We start from the raw sequence: 17,543 nt of genomic DNA on the forward strand, positions 1-17,543 counted from the left end.
TTTTCAGGCCTCTTGTACACAGCTGGCCACTGAGAACTGTCATCAAAGTAGAGCAATATGTTCTGACAGCAACGAGACTGCAAAGAGGAGACAGAGAGAGAAAAGGAGAATGAGAAAGAGATTGCGCTGGTTTGTGGATATCAGAGAGGAGGCAGTGAGACAATATGAGATTTATTTGACAAAATTGTTTCCAAAGTCTGCGGGCAAAAGCAGTAAAGCAACGCAAGGGAAAGAAAGGATGGAGTGGATGTACAAAACACTCTAAAGGGAAAAAAGGACTCCTCCTTTTTCTTTTTTTTAGGGCATTAACAAAGGGATGAAGCAGATAGAGCAGGAACAGCCAGAGGAAGGAGGAGAGAAGGAAAAGAGCAGTGGTATCAGTTTTTATTAGGTGAGAAAAAAGACAGAATTAGCCGAGAGGAAAACACTAAACAATTAAAAAAAATTGTGAAGACAGAGCAGATGATGAACGCAAAAGTAATGTGTAACAGACACACATTAAACTTAACATGAGGCATCCTACCTTTGGGTAGCGAAATCGGAAATCCAACCGCCCAAACTCGGTAAGAAAGCAGAAGCGTGTAAGGAAAACCCAGTCCTGTAATCAAGAAAAGAAAGAAGCTAAAATGTAAAATAAATTTAAAAATTGATATAATCAAGGTAAAATGAAACTTTTACCAGCATGCTACTATTAATTTTTTCAGCCATCACAGCAGTTCTCTAAGCATTTGCCTCACGCTGCTGTCAATATCAGACTGTATTGAAGTTTTGTAGTTAAAAGACCACTAACCATGCAATCTTAGATTGTCCACTATTTTGGATTTGTGACACTATAGGATCAAGTTAATAAGCCTCAAGTCACACACATGGGCCAAGACACCAGTCTGCAACCATCTGGCAACCAACGTTTGTGAGGAAATAAATGTGTTTTCCCCAACCGGTTGGTAAAAACCTCATTCGTAGTTTGCATGGAGCACGCAACCTCATCCATAAGAACTGTCCAACTACAATCGCAGCAGTGAAGAAAGTTTGATAAGTGTAACACAAACCAGAAAAGGAGACCGTTTGCTTTCAAAATAAAAGCTGCACCTTAGAAAAGTGTTGGCTGCAGTGATGAGGCCATTTTGGAGGCTTCCAGGTCTAAAGATTGAAGCCTGTGGAAGTGCCTTAAACTTGTCAGACAAACATTTTGAGCTATGACCTCAGTTAACATTTTTCCATGGAGTTCATAAATTCAATCAGTAGTTTCAACTGTTTCACAATACAACATGGAGCTTGTCTAGCAAATTATGGTCCCCATCATATTATCTTTATATGCCAGCTATAAGCTAATTAGCACTAAATACTAAGGCTTATTTCAAAAGTATTAGATAAATTAAAATTCTTACTTGTTCATTAGATTAATCTAAAGCAAGTTATGAAAATTCAAAAAGGTGAGGAAAAAGCCTTTTCTCTCTAAAAAGAAAAAAAAATGCAGAGACTAAAGTGGAGATGCACAGCGCCACAGCATATCAGCACAAACACCTCATACTAACTGTCAAACACAGTGGTGGAGGTGATGATTTGGGCTTACTGTGCAGCCACAGGACCTGGGCACCTTGCAGTCACTGAGTCATCCATGAAATACCAAAGTATTCTAGAATCAAATGTCAGGCCATCTGTCTGATAGCTAAAATTTGGCTGAAAGTGGGTTATGAAATAGGACAATGAGCCCAAGCACAGCAACAAATCCACAGCAGGATGTCTGAGAAAGAAAAGAATCAAGGTGTTGCAATGACCCAGTTAAAGTCCAGACCTAAACTGCATAAAACTGCTGCGGCATGACCTTAGAGAGATGTGCATAAATGAATCCCCACAACCCACAAAATTCCTCCACAAGGACTGATAAAGTCAACTCCAATGGTTGAGTTTTTTCTTTAGGTAAAGTTGGAGAATAGATTAGACATTTAGATGTTGCACAAGTTAAAAAACAAAAAACTTTTAATTGCGTACATTCTCTGGGTAATGCTGATATTGCATCCAAAATGTATTTAAAAGCTTATCCAATAATTACTTGGATATATCAGTAAACAGACCAACCAGCAGCCAGACATTAACTTGCCTGAAAGCTACAGCACCAGCTCGGCTAAAGAACAGAGAGACTGCGGGGAAGGAGACATATGGAAGTTAAAGATATAAAAGGAAGGGGAGCCGGAGGGAAGAGAAGAAAGAAAATAAGAGATGGTGAGGACATAAATGGAGCTATAAAGACAAGTAAGAGCAAACACCGGGAAAGCGAGTTATACACTGCAAAAACTCAAAATCTTACCAAGTATATTTGTCTTATTTCTAGTCAAAATTATCTCATTACACTTAAAATAAGACACAATCAGCTACAGGGCAACATTTCAGTAAGCTAAAGGAACTTGTTTCAAGACAGTGAATCTTGAAACTAGAGAAAAACTAGAGATTTTTCACTTGTTCCACTGGCAGATTTTTTCACTTATTTTAAGCTAAAATATCTTGTATTAAGTGAAAAAATCTGCCAGTGGAACAAGTGAAAAATCTCTAGTTTTTCTCTAGTTTCAAGATTCACTGTCTTGAAACAAGTTCCTTTAGCTTACTGAAATGTTGCCCTGTAGCTGATTGTGTCTTATTTTAAGTGTAATGAGATAATTTTGACTAGAAATAAGACAAATATACTTGGTAAGATTTTGAGTTTTTGCAAAAAAAAGAAAGCAGAAAAGCAGTGAAAAACCAAGAAGTTGACAGAATAAGAACAAAAAGAAAAGTATAAATGAAAGAGCTAGTGCCAAGAGCATAAACTTCTAGAAAGGGTAAGCAGAAAGGGCATTAGGGGGCTGCTGAGCACATTAATAAGAAAGAGGTGGAGAGGAAGAAAAAAGTATTTCTTCTTAATATTATTCATCCATAAACTTAGCAGCATGAGACCAGATAACAGTGCTGATGGTGTACTTCACTGAGCTTACATAAGGTACTTGCAGCAGCGTGAGGATGGTGGATCAGTCACTGGTGATCTCTCTATAAATTGTTCTATACAGCTGTGGGTAGACACACACTGTAGATATGGATCATAGTGCTGAACACAGCACTAACACCACATCACTTATTTGTTTACACACGCTTCTCCGTCTGGATGACTGCCCAGTGCGAGTAGGCCCTACTGAGGCAGCCAGAATGAATGAACTGCTTTAAAACTAAAATGAGACATCAAATCCTTAAGAAGTTGTAACAGCTAATCTTGTAAAATTAATACACCAAATGGTAGAAGTCTCATTTGTACAAATGGCATTAGGGGAAAGACTGAGGCTGGATTTATATTTGAAATACTGCAGGTTTGTGGTAAAAGCCTCACAGTCACTAGGGTGTCGCCTGTGATTAACAATATCTTAAGTGCTTGGCTAGCAAAATGACAGACAATGGCCTCTGCAGTTTACAAAAGTAGCTGATTAAATTTGGGGTACAGGCTGGGCGTTTCTGACAAAGTCAAAGTATTTCTGGCTTACATCTAGTGCTGGATGTCATTTTTAAAGGTTTGCACACTGCTGGTATTAGATTAATTTTGATACTTACACAATACAAAGCTGTTTAAACAATGCATTTGAAATGTAAATAAATAAATCATTGAGGCAAGAAACATTGTGAATTTTGATTTATACGTAGCAGTTAACAAATTCAACTTGCACACTAGGACCCCTGGCTCGAGACCAGCAGGAGACTTAACCCCTGTCCCGAGTCCAGATAAAGAGGAGGCTTGAATCAGGAAAAGCATCCAGTATAAAAATGGGAAATCAAACATACAGATCCATCTAACAGAGTAACCCCATGAGAAATAATGAGCAGCCAAAAGCAGCTCCTCATTTTCTTTTTACAATTTTCATTTTTGAAATCAAACTACATACAATACAACACATTTTTGTTACAAGCACTGAGCTGTACTTACCTACAATTACAGTATTTACTTCCAGCACTAAAACAATTTCCAGTTTAGCTTCTGTTGTATTTGTGACAAAAAAAACAATACGAAAAAGCTTTAATGCTGATCCACAGATGACGTCAAATGAAGCAAGACTGTTATCTTAAAGATTAGAACAATTTACATGCTGCAATTTACAAGGAGCAGCCAGGCGCTGCTAATCAAATGCACTTAATTAACTGATCATCAGTAAGTGTGACCACCTCTATAAATGCAGATGTTTTGGTCTGGAGTATTCAAGCGTGTGTTAACAAAATGCTAAAGAGGAAAGTCATCAGCAGTCTTAAAGAAGTAATTGTTGCCGCACATAAATCTAAGAAGCGTTATAAGGTCATTTCCAAACAATCTGAATTCCACCTACAGTGAGAATGATGATTCATTAGTGGAAAACATCATTCTTCCCAGGAGTGGATGTCCCAGCAAACCCACCCAAAGATCAGACGATGCAGTGCTTAAGGAAACTGCAAAAAACCCAAGTTCTACATCTCAGATTCTACAGGCCTCAGAAGACTGAACAAGAATGGCCTGTTTTGCCTGCAGAAGTCATCTTCTCTCTAAAAAAGTACCTTGCAGCACAGCTTAAGTGTGTGAAGTTGCATCTGAACAAAGCATGAGACTTATGGAACAATGTCTTTGGTGAGATGAGACCAAAGTGGAGATGTTTGCTCATATTGCACCTCACACCAACTGTCAAGCACAATGGTGGAGAGGTTATGTATGAGCTTACTGTGCAGCCACAGACCCTGGGTTCCTTGCAGTCATTGAGTTAAACATGAACTCTTCTGTGTGCTTAAGTATTCTAGAGCCAAGCTGGAGCTTGACCACAATTAGGTCATGCAAGAGGACATTGGCCCCAAACACAGCAGCAAATCTGCTGAAAAACAAAATAATTAAAAAGGTGTTTTCTAGACAAAGTTCAGATTTTCATGATGAGGGGGGACCTTAAGAGAGCTGTGCATAAACAAATGCCCAAAAATCAATGAACTCAATAAACAACCTTATAAAGAAGAGTGAGCCATAATTCCTCAACAATGATGGGAGACTTATCAAGTCATACAGAAAATGGTTGCTTTAAAATATTCCTGTTAAAAGTGGTTCTACAAGCTATATAAGATGCATATGGTAACCTTGACAGCAGGTGTTGCATTATAAATGTCACAATCCCAGATATTCTCTGAGGTTGTCACCTAAGGAGAGATGCTGCTGGTCTATTTAATTGACAAGAAACATATAAAAGAAATACACTGTCACATATGTCGAAGAAACGAGGCTCCAAAAGCCTTTCGCAAACTCCCACAAAACTTTATCATGAGATACCAATACGCACATAAGCACATGCTGATCATCACATCCTAAAAGCTGCACTAAAGGTTTACAGTAAGTTACAATGAAGAAATCTGCACTTTAATTTGTTCTAAAAAAATGTAACCATTCAAGAATTTTGCTATAAAATTACAATTTGTTCTGATTTCCTAATTAAGACTTGAACTGATGATAAACTTGAAAACTCATTTTATTTGGCTTTTACCAAACAAAAATTTCAGTCAAGAAGCCCTACCAACCTTTTTACAACTATTCATTATTATTGCAAGATGCAACTGCACAAAAGGTATGAATTAATCATTAGTCTACTGTATCAGTGGTTTGTACACATTCATTTCTCCTAAAAATACATCTTTAAACTGTCAAAAGGAACTCCAGTCCCTTCGTGCAGCTGCCAGATGGTGGAAATCATGACAGCGTGACACAATGAATGTTTGATTGAAAGCGAGAAGGATAGTAAATCCCGTGAGGGGAAAAAATATAAATAAATCACTCGCACGTAGAGCAATTGCAACTAACCACCAGTGCAGATGTCCACCACCTAAACAAAAGAGAAAAAAAAGGTGCGACTTAACAGCAGAAGCTATCTATCTTTTGCTTTCACTGGTCTGTGAACAGGTCTCAGCCCGAGTGTGTAATCTGTCAACAGAAGCTGGCTAATATTAGCCGATTCACGTCAGCAAGACAGTTCGCCGAATTGTACAAAATTCACTGATAAGACAATACAGAGTAGGTAAATGCTACTGAAGTAGAAACACTACTAAAAAATTGCAGGTATCATGCTGCGTCCATATGCTGCATATGGTCTATCAAAAGTGCTTTTCTTTGACAATACTATCTGACAACAAATCAGAGGACGTAGAGGCTATTTTACTCTATTCTGTACTCGAAATTTTGGTTCGGCTTGACTTGGTGTGGCCACATATGAGGCTTTTAAGTTATTTACTAACCTAAGATTGCTGATTACTATTGAGGCTATGACAATGGAACAGGCACATGCATATAACATATAAGATGATAACTGAATTAACTAATTTAGCTTCACTGGTAAAAGCTCATTTAAACTATAACATGCTGTGCAGAAAATCAGATATAGCCCCTGAAATGTGGATAAAATATTTTATTATTGTGCAGTACCAGCACCTATACGAGTCGGTTAGTGTGTCCATACTTCACCCTGATCTCAGAGTTGTGCTTAATATTTACTATCCTTAAAATCAATTGTGCTCCTCAAATGTTAAAAACACACTGATCCAAAACATGAGCACATTTTCTTGCACAGTGTGCGTATCATCCTGTTGCACGTTTCAACCTCTCCAAAGACCACAGTTTGCCTCTTTCTTATTAAAACAAGCCTTGAGGTTAGTTGTTATGAACTCTTGATCTCCAACCAACCAAGAAAACTCCCCATGCACCATTATACTGTAATTACCTCTGCCCTGCCTTCTCCCTACATAAACAAGCACGGTGATTTCTGTGCTGAGAAATAAAGTGCATCCAGAGCAGCGTAGCATGGCTAGCGCCGCCGCCTCCATATATCACAGCAAAACAAAACTGCAGCCATATTTCAGCTACTGCCAGCCAGCTTCAGCCCCTGGAGCCTCTGGGTTATAATTCATGGCAAACTCCAAAAGTCAGTGAAGCCCGGGACTCAAGTCCACCTCCGTGCGTCGTCCTGGGTGACGCTTAAGGCAGTAACCATGACAACCAGGGCAGGAGAGGAAAACACTGACCCAGAGATGAATCCCTGGAGAGAGGAGAGAGGGGTGGTCCAGTTGGGTTATTGAGATAGTGGGGGGTGTAATTTAACTCACCACAGGCCAGGACTGTGAAAGACCCTTTTGTTACACGAACACACACAGAATTGCTCGAATGCATCCATCACACACTTTACAGCATGCCATGGCCAACGTGACACATGCCTACCCTTCGATAAAGATCACTTAATGCACACACAAACCTCTCTCCTCCCCCATTAGTGCCATAGCAACCACAGCATACCTTCATTTGCAGCTGCCATAGAAACATTAAGCAACACACAATCCTTGTTTTGTGTTTTTGCTGTGTACTTGTCCTTCAATTTCCTGCACAGGTACCCGGGAGTAGAATACAAGTCCAAACAATGAGGTTCAATGCGGATTTAAGTTCAACTTACTTGCCAACTCTATAAGCTTCTCACACCGAAGAGGACAGTCAGGAATTTCACACACTAATTTCTGGATCAAGTTCAAATAAGTGAATTACTGATTAATGAAGTGACAAAAAAATGAATCTAAAAGACTCGAGAATAAAAACAGAGTTGATGAATTTCCAGTTATCAAGATCCTACTGAAAATTTCTCATCTCAAATTTAAGCATTGCATCAACTAAACCATCAATGAGTGACCCAGTATCTACTGGTCATGCATACTGCCATTAAATGCTTAATAGACTTAAAAGACTTCAGTGTTTGCCACATAATTAGACTGCAGTGGGTGCACACTAATGTCCAAGACCCCTGAACAGACTCAAATTCCACTGTCTTGAACCCCAGGTACTGATGGCAGTCCTTGTTCTGCTCTGCAGCTTCGTTGAGCCTCAGCTCTCCACCTGCTACACATTCTGGTGAGAGTCACCCTTCAGCTTACAGCAAATCTCCAGTGCGAAACGGGACCACAGTTACCAGCTGCATTCCAAGAAGGTAACGTAGGAGTAGGAGTGTATGATCGAGAGACAAGCAAGCTGAGCGACTTGAAGGACTGCCGTAACAGCAACCTGAAACAGGAGACAGGACTAGCTGATTTCCTGCAACTGAACTTTCACAGTAAGAGCAAATGAGCTTGATTATGTTATTATTTTGGATAGATAAAAGAAAAAAGGCTAATTTGCCTTCATTGGGCAACTGTTAATAGACCTGGATGGTTCCCCCAAGTCTATGTGTGGGAAACAACAAAGTAGTGGAGCCAAACACAAAATAAAACACAGTACATAGTCAAAATTATGTGAACTGCTGAACAAAGCCCGTTGACATCCAGTCATCACATCTATATGTGTTTGAGAACAAATATTCCTAAGCCATAGACATAAGAATATCACTATAAAAGTCAATATTATTGTAGAAAGTCTTTACTCAAGTTTTCTGAACCTGGCTGCAGGGATTTGGTTCTTTTCTGCCGCAGTAGCATTACTGAGGTCAGGCACTGATGTCAGCGATAAGGCCCGGCTTGCAATTGGCAATCCACTTCATCCCGAAAGGTGTTTGATGGGTCTGAGCATTCTGTGCACACCAGTCAAGTATTTCCTCAACACACTCAGAGAGCCCTTTCTATGGACCTGCCCTTGTGTATATGATATCATCACGCTGAAGCAGAAAATGTGGCTCCAGCATTGAACGCAAAAGAATAAATATTATTGGTATAGCAGGTAATTATTCTAATTACTGGAGTAGCTTTGGTCACTTTTCAGGCTAAAACACCAAACAGTGATTTCAGACTGGTGACTGTATATAATTACAACCTTCAACCTTGTTGATCAAGTGATCAGTCAATGATTTGATGAGCAGGATTAATAAATGAAGAAAAATATATTTTGCTGCTGCTACAGAGTTAAACAGCATGTGATACAATGAATGTAGTTAAACCAGTTTAACTACATTTTTCAGTAGCTTGCTAGCAGATCAACTACCCATGTGTGCTTTTAGATTTCAGTAGTTAAGTTACATGCAAATTGTCATTTCTGTGTCGTTTACTAATAAAACTATAAATCTGGGGGATTATTACTATACATTACTGAACCCCTGCTGACCACCCATATTTAAAACAAACTAGATGTGCTATCAACAAAAATATTACATTGCTTGTAATTTGTTCTTATGAAAAGCCCACAAGTGCTGAGGTGATGTGTTTTAGGGACAGATTTAGGTCTCAGGATGATTCTGGGAAGTTGGACAGTAAGCTCACCGGTAACTAGCACATATTAGGTTCCAGTTGTACTCATTATTAGTACTGATTCATTACATCTATTAAAACATTACCAGTGAAGTTGCCTGACTTATTAATCATGTTATGTCCAATACCCCAAAGTTTCTAGAAGGCAGGGGTCTGACTGACATGCAGAGTCAAGGATGACATTTTTCTGTGAATAGTGCAGTATTCATTTATTTACTTAGCAATTTATTTATAATTTTTTAAATGCAGCTATGTTTCCTACTTAACTTTCCCAGCACTGCAATTCCACAGTGGATGCTTTAAATCAAGCAGCTAACAGAGTCTAACTGAGTCATGACAACATCAGCAAGCTTGTATACTGTTGGATGGATGCAAAGATAGTTCAACACAGGTGTTGAGCAATTCCACAAACGTTAACAACTACGTTCCCACTAGTGTGTGTGTGTGTGTTTGTGTGTGTGTATGTGTGTGTGTGAGTGAAGTCCAGAAAAGACAATGAGCCTGGGAGAACAGCAACAGTGGATGAGGTGTCTACCTTAATCCCCTTTTAGTCTTCCTATTTCCCCAAGGCCGCTGCATTGTGATGCAGAGTCACTCAACCACCTTCCAGAGTGTGTGTGCATTGTTGCACTTGTACATGTGTGTATGTACGCCCATTAATCAAGTGCGATGCCTTGATGCAGTATCTGGTCAATTCAGCCTCTCGCAGTCTTATTCTTTCCTCCTTTCTTTCCCCCTCCCTCACACTTTGTCCTTTCATCTCAGTAGCTTTCTATCTTTTTTCTCTTTCTCACCAAAAACCCTGTTTGCTTGCTAAGCCTCATTAACAATTAATTACCAATCAGCTAGTCAAGTCACCCCTGGCCCGCTGGGCTTCTCAATGATTCATTAGTCAGGGTTACACAATGCTGCAATGCATTAAACACACTCACGCACAGGCACACATGCAAACACACTCAGCTCTCTTTTTTGTCTTTTGGGGGGGGGGGGGGGGGGGGTCAGTGAGCACACGCTGGGTTTGCAAACATAAAAATACACATACATGTCAAACCCAGCTTATGAGCACATGAAACGCCCACTCGCCACACCTACTTACACACATACGGCACCTGTATCTGATCACAATGTCCTCATTAAAAAGAGATAAAGGAAAACTGATTGAGTTGTGGACTAGATAATACTATCCACACAGGGTTCCCAAAACTTACTTCAAAGTCAAGCTAAAGGACTTTTAAGTGACTCTTAAAAGTCTTGCTGGGTGAATTTCAAGAGTTCAAAACTGGCATGTTTTAAGATAAGACACGGCATTAATTAAAGTAAGACATCACATATGAGGCTTCTTCATGATCCTATTAAACCAAGAACTCCTGGCAAAATCCCTCATTTCAGATCTGCTGCTTTTATCAACCCAGACATATGTCAGTGTTATGTGATGTGAGGTGCTGATTTTTAGGACGGGGAAAGGCCCGGTGGGCAGCAGTATGCTGCTGAACGTGGTGTTAGATTTTTCATTTAGAAACAGAAGTTTCAAGGCCATTTGTTGATTTTTAAAAGGCAACCGTTTGAAGACCTTTCTTTATAAAACCACAAATTTTAATTAACTGTGAAGAACACAAACATTTAAACCTGCTCATGGACATTTTTATTTAATATCTGTATTCAGCACTGAATCCTCAAGCCCACCTCCCTTTTAATGCCCAATAGTTGGCAGAAAACTAGGACTAAATGATTAATTTACTGATTTATCAATACCAAAACTGTAATTTGAAAGAGTCCACTGCTTTTAAATTGCAGTTAAATACTCAAAAAGTTTCTAATCAAGCAAGTTTGACCCAGAAACTGCTCCATTTCTTTTCCTTCAATAACAACACTTCTCTACAAATCAATTTACAGTGTTTTTTAGCTACTTAACAACTGCTGTAGACAAATTTACTTTGATTAACTGCAATTAAATGACCCTTAATAAACTGAAATCTATAATTATCTGTTCTGTCTGTAAGTCAAACAATGAAAAGTTCCAGCTGTTTTAAAAGTCTGCATAATGGTGCTAAACAATTGGAAACATTAGCAACGATATTTATCAGCACACCTCTGCTCAATGGGCTTCCTCGCCCCATTCTAAAACCAACTCCCAGCATCCTGGGGAAAAATACAAAGAAGTCATTTTTACAGCTCACTAACCAAGTTTATTCACTTTTTCTAACTGGATTGCAATATTTGCTTGGATGGTGTCAGTAACAGACGTTTCATTCATGGCAGGACAAAATACAAGATTTCTGAGCGTTTAACGTTTCTCAGCTTTAGTACTTAAAACACCAAAGCTAAAGGCGGGCACTTAAACTTTCACGGTTCAACGGCAGGTGTGTGCCGCTAAAATGTAACAGAGATACAGCTCAGCTGTATATAGCCTGGTTGAATAAAGTCTTTGCTTCAGCTGATTTTTAATATCAGTATGCTACAAACTCATACGCTTCTATGGACATTAACACAAGAGACCCAGACTGAAGCATAGGGTGGATTTACTGCCTTACTCAGAGGTCCTGTGCCATTGTGTGCTAAAGAAGGGCAAACTTTTTCTCCCTCTCAAAATTTCCCAACTGGTTTTAAAAATGGCGTCCTTCTCCTGTCCTTTAATCTAACAGCACCACCACCCCTCTGTAGGGACATTTTATCAGTGCGTCCACACACTATGAGCCACTTAGACTAATTGTACACATCGACCAGCCCCAAGAAAGCTGTTGACAAGTCCGCACCACTGCCTTTGGACAACTAGGCGTGTGCCTCTCCATATATTTCTCCAGCTGTCCAGCACTTTTCAACAGCTCATCCCTCTCCCAGTGAGGTAAATTTCATTTATCAATTTGCAGCTCTGCACAAACTCAGCCTTCACCTCTGCAGGCATTGACACAGCTACCGCATCAAGGGACCGAAGCAGAGTTTATTCAATGAGTGAGCATGTGAGCGCGACAGACTGATAGGAGTGTGAAGTCAACATGATTGTGTGCATGGGAGTGTGTGTGTGTCTGTATCTAAGAGAGGCAGGATATTGAGTAAAGTTAGTGGATGACCTTGGGGCAGGAATGCGCAAGCAAGACTGATGAGGAGTGAACCACAGAGACACACGCACACACGCAATATCAATATGTCAAGCCCAGTGTTGCAGGATGTCATTCAAAGTGCTCTGTTTTCTTTAGGCACTCAACTAATATCTGACCAGCTACAGAACGAAACCAAAAAAAAAAGTGCACCACAACTTTTTAGGAGACACCAAGCGTTCGTTTTTTTCCTTTTATTCATTTATTTATTCTCATAATATTTCTTCTTCTTTTTTCTTCTGCAATAAAACCAAAAAAGGTACATGCTGATAAATTAACAAGTAACCCAATAGCAACAATTTCAGCAATTATTTTAATAATTTTTAAGCAAGAAAAAGAAAAGAAATTCACTGGCATCGCCCTTTTTGGTGAAATTTTGTCCACTTCTGATTGATGAAATAATTAACTGTGAGAACAAAAAAATCAGCCTACAGTGGTTCATGAAATTATGAGATTTACTTTTCATGAATAATATTTTATTACCAGCCTGCCACAACAAGGCCAGCAATAAAGAAAAACTAAATCTTTTTTCACTGTGGTTTTCTAGAAGAGTAGATGGCTGTCCTTCTGCTCAGCAGCTGGACAGTCACACACATGCACACAAACAGTTGGAAGTTGCCCAGTGCAGCCTATATTGCTGGCCACTGTGCAGCTCCACTGGAGCAGGTGCACATTCAGCCTGTGTTCAAGGGCATCTCTCCAGCCGTGATGGATGGATGAGTGCCTCCTGTTCAATTTATCTATTCTGATCTCCATCGTCATCCTGCAGATTTAAAAATGGTGACTTCAATGTCACCGTTTGGCTCAACTCCTCTTAAACTGCAGTCAAGAGCACACAAGCCAGCAGTGCATGTCAGCAGGTAAGAGGAATCATCAAAGCTTATTATGTCTGGTGTTTCTGTTTAAATCTTCTTTTTGGGACGAGTGAGGTAAAACTGTACAATGACGTGAGCAAAATATCTGACCAAACACCACCACCGCCTTTTTCAAAGAGATATCTGAGCCACACAGTGGAACAATGGACCCTACCTCCCTGCTTCTGGTCACTGAGTGACTCCACTGTGGCAACAGGAGGCTTTAAGAGCTGAGAGCGCCCCTGTTAAGCTGAAACTATTATTTTATCAAGTAAAAACAAACCCGCGATGAAAAAGAAACTACTTCGGCAGCATATGCATTTTGACTTCAAAATCTCAATGTTGTGTGTATGTTACACACTAACAGCTGATTCCACATTGTCTCCTTCGCTTTTTACCAGATATTCTAAGTATCCCGATCACGTTCAAAACAGCCATTAATAACTTTGTCGGAGGTGGTTGCTTCTTTCTTCTGATTGGGCTATTGCTTCACTCACAACAAAATGGTAGACCCAACTCTACTGCTCATTTATGTAAAAGTTGATCCCAACAAACTCGCGTGGATGCCTGCAGAGATGTGACACAGGAGGTGGTAAATTCCAAGCAGCGCAGAGATACCTGCTCCAGCTGCAGAGTCAACATTTGAACTCGCAGATCTCGTCAGGACAACAGTGATCCCGATGCTGACAGCTTCCCCCCAAACCCTTAACAGGCGGTACTAAGCCCAGGTTCAACAAACAGCAAACCACCGCCGCGTGCCACGGGCCATATGACTCACACCTGTGACAGGTCCTCCGATCATAAACAGAAAAGCCGCTGCTAATTTACATCCAAGCATGGCAACAAAACCCCGGACACACGGATGGGACTTAAAGAAGAGTAACCACTTCCTAGGATTTATTTCCAGCTCTGAACTGGCGTGATGCCGCTTTAGAGGCAGCAATAATACAGAAGACTATCGTGATGAGGGTAAAACATACGCCACGCATGATACGCAGGTAGATGGCGCGGGATTTTAGGGCAGAATAGAGGTGAGTGTGTTTCACACGCTGACACTAGAGCCGTGCACATATGCGAGGCAACTTGATCCGTGAATCGGCTGTTGGCCCCTCGTCTAACGGAACAGTCCACCAAAGAGACACCTGCGAACGGATTCGCAGTCAAGTCGGTTTCGCTTCTGTCAGCGAGCGGTGGGGTCATTGTCGCAAGGCAACAAATTAAAGATAGAGGGGGGGGAAACAAACGCTCACCTCTTTTGTGTTGACGACGCCTCTCACGTATTTCCCGAGGACTGAATCCATGCAGAGGACGCTGGACAGCACGGCCAGGCACAGGAGTCTCTCCCCGACCCTCACCTCCATCTTTCTCTCTCCTCAGCTGCCGCTCGTCTGCTCTCCGAGCTCCCAGAAGCCAGTCTCCGCGCGAGAGCGCGCGTTGACGGAGAGAGAGAGGAATCAGGCGCGCTCGCGCCGGCTGCCTCAATGCATGTGCCCCCCCTCCGGCAGGTGAAGCTGGATGGCGGTTGTTTAGGAGGGAGGGGGTGGCGGCTGCCGAGCGCGCGCACGGTTCCGCTCGTGCTTCGTCAATGCGACATGTCCACACGCTCAAAATGCCATGGCTGATTACAATCATGTTTCCATTAGAGGTCACGCACTTCTAATGAAGTTGCGCTGAGACAGATGCTGGTTGGTCTCCTGGCCCCAAATATGATATTACTAACCAGAAGAATCAGCGGCAACGTGACTCAACGGGCCGAGTTACTTGGAAAATTACCCATGAGAAAAAGATGGGGGGGTTCCATCATTTAGGTATAGGGCATTTTTAGGATGTAAAATGCTGTTACAATAAAATTACTATATGCAAACTTAAGTATTACTTTGTTACAGTTCCAATTGAAGTGGATGAAATGGAGCCAATTTACATATTTACTTGCGGTTGTGTTGTTCGAGTCACACAATCACCTTTATGACCACGTTGATCTGTAAAATAATTGTAGCAATCAGAAGTTCAGCAGTTTGAGAGCTTGCAGGTCTTTGCATGTGCAATGTGGAGAGAAGTGGCATCACATGAAAACACTCATGCAAATGGCAAGCGCCTCAAAACTACTTAAGAGTACTTTTTCATTTCGCACCTCTCTGCAGAGAGCCGTCTGTGCTGTGTACTTTTGGTTTTAGATGACACTTTTTAGCTAAAGGTCACACTTCTTATTGACCTTTTCCAAAGTCTAAGCTGAATCAAAATGTTAGAAAAGTTAATTTAAGCAATTTCGTTGTCCAAAAATGTAATCCCGAATCCTAATTCAATTTGTATAAAAAGTCATATCTGATTGAATTATAACCAGTATGTCATAGTCTGTGACTTTTAGTTAACCTTTTGTGAGATCAATGATAAACAAAGGTTAATTCAAAAAATTTAAATACAAAAACAGCAGGGTTCATGTCAGAATTTTATTTGGATAAAAATCAACAAAGGAAGTAACTAGCCTGGCGCAGCAGACACATCACCCTAACGTGGAACCTGCAAAGAAATGCAGTCAAAAATCAATCTACAACCAATCTGATTAACAAATTTAAGTAAAAATATCTACATAAATCATAATATTTAATATACATTCTTTTTATTCATGGGTTTGCACTTACGGTGTTTTTAAAGAACAGCAACAAAACAAACTTAAAAACATCTCACTTTTATAGTCTATGGCTTGTCATGTATACAAGCTTTTTTTTTTAAAGGCTAATCATATTCTACATCAGAACTGATGCAGTGCAATTTGCATATGGAGTGCAGGCAGACTATGACACTGACTAGCACCTGCATTTTCAATGAGAACAGTGAACATTAAGCAGTAATGTCAGCACATCTCTGTTACAAGACTCTGGCTTCAGTCTTTGGTTCAACTTGAAACTTTATCCATAAATGAATGACATGTAACATTTCTGCAAAGTGCTTAAAGTCAGTTTAACACAGAGGTGTTTGTAAAGGAAGCAAGCTTCAAGGAACCTACATATGAGCTGTGAAGTGAGTCAAACATATTGCACCAAAAAAAAAAAAAAAAAAAAAAAAAAATGTGATGGAGGAAGAAATGTGATGGAGGAAGCAGGGAATGAAAAGAAAATATTGTGCTGGTGTGTAACTACACAGGTTTGCTGCAAATGTTGCTCCAATGGCTCATGTTGTAGCAGTATTGCACTTAGCATTGCATTTCACTGGAAACAGCCTGAGGCAAAGAAAATCTCTAGTGAATAGAGTCAAACTGTAGAGGTATACTGCACGACTTGAGACTGAATTAATAATAATAATAATAATAATAATAATAATAATAATAATAACAACAACAACAACAACACCAACACAGCTATATTAAACAACTACCACAGCAGCTGCTCATTAAACAAAATAATCAACACACGAGACAACATCAACCGAGCTTTAAATGAATCAATACTGAACAAAATATTTCAGCTAATAGTTGTAGGCAGCATTAAAGCACCAAACGGTTCAACAAAAGAAGCAAAAATGAGAATCAGCAAGCCTGTCTGATCAGAACACCACAAGGACTCCCTGGTCCACCGCCTGCACTCAGGTTAGCCTGATGCTCGAGGGTCATCAAGGATATGAGGCATAGGAAGGCCTATAAGAATTTGACACAATTTAAACAAAATCAAAATAAAGCAAGTTAACTCAAATTCCTTATAGAAGAAACTGCTAATGGCCCGTCACCTTTGTTGTTCATCCTGTGCGGTGTTGACTTCAGTATGGATGAGGTTGTGTACATTATATCAGATAAAAACTGTTGTCTCACAGAGGCTTGACTACATTAGAGACATCTCTCAACAACAGCTAATTAATACTATGAATAGTTTAGAGTGTGAAGTGCCATTCCTGTCTGATATGAACACAACACAAAGAGGTCGTGTTTCTCAACACGTAGCAGACAACTGTGATTATGTGTGCAGCCATTCTCCATTTCAGCCACAGACAGAGGCACAGAGCGGGGAGAGGGGAGGGAGGTGACATGTTCAAGCTTTGCTTAAATTAAACTTGTACTGAGCGACAGTGCAACTACTGCAAAAGTGCACAGTGAGCATAAACAGCGGCTAGTAAAGCAAACACTTGCTTCGGCCCAGCATCTCGGAAAGAGCGACTGTATAACTTTCTTCCTCTTCTCGGTCCTTGTTCTCTCCATCAATCTGACTAAAAATACTGCAGTAAGTACTTGAAGCTGACAACTGAGTATGGTATAATCCTGTAGCATGACTTTCCTACTGAAAATCCTGCTCTTCAACAGGGGGAGGATTTTGCTCTCTGAGCATCAGCTAAATCCAATTCATCACACAGCATCCCTCTCTACAGACCTGACAACCCCAGC

At 40.3% G+C, this 17,543-nt stretch overlaps 1 protein-coding gene across 1 annotated transcript in view; it reads right to left on the minus strand.

The window, feature by feature from the left end:
* Positions 1-14,535, minus strand: part of tmem145 (transmembrane protein 145) — a 38,720-nt gene extending 24,185 nt beyond the window's left edge. The window contains exons 1-3 of the mRNA XM_085364910.1: positions 14,425-14,535; positions 524-598; positions 1-77 (exon numbers count right to left, since the gene is read on the minus strand). The exon at positions 1-77 is cut by the window's left edge and continues 1 nt beyond it. Coding sequence (XP_085221036.1) covers positions 1-77; positions 524-598; positions 14,425-14,535 — 263 coding nt within the window. The remainder of the gene's footprint in view (positions 78-523; positions 599-14,424) is intronic.
* Between the last annotated feature and the right edge of the window lie 3,008 nt (positions 14,536-17,543).

The sequence above is a fragment of the Diplotaxodon limnothrissa genome, linkage group LG11, assembly GCF_057381915.1.
Source record: "Diplotaxodon limnothrissa isolate DT_005_m linkage group LG11, D_limnothrissa_male_GT1.1, whole genome shotgun sequence".
Taxonomy (NCBI): Eukaryota; Metazoa; Chordata; class Actinopteri; order Cichliformes; family Cichlidae; genus Diplotaxodon; species Diplotaxodon limnothrissa.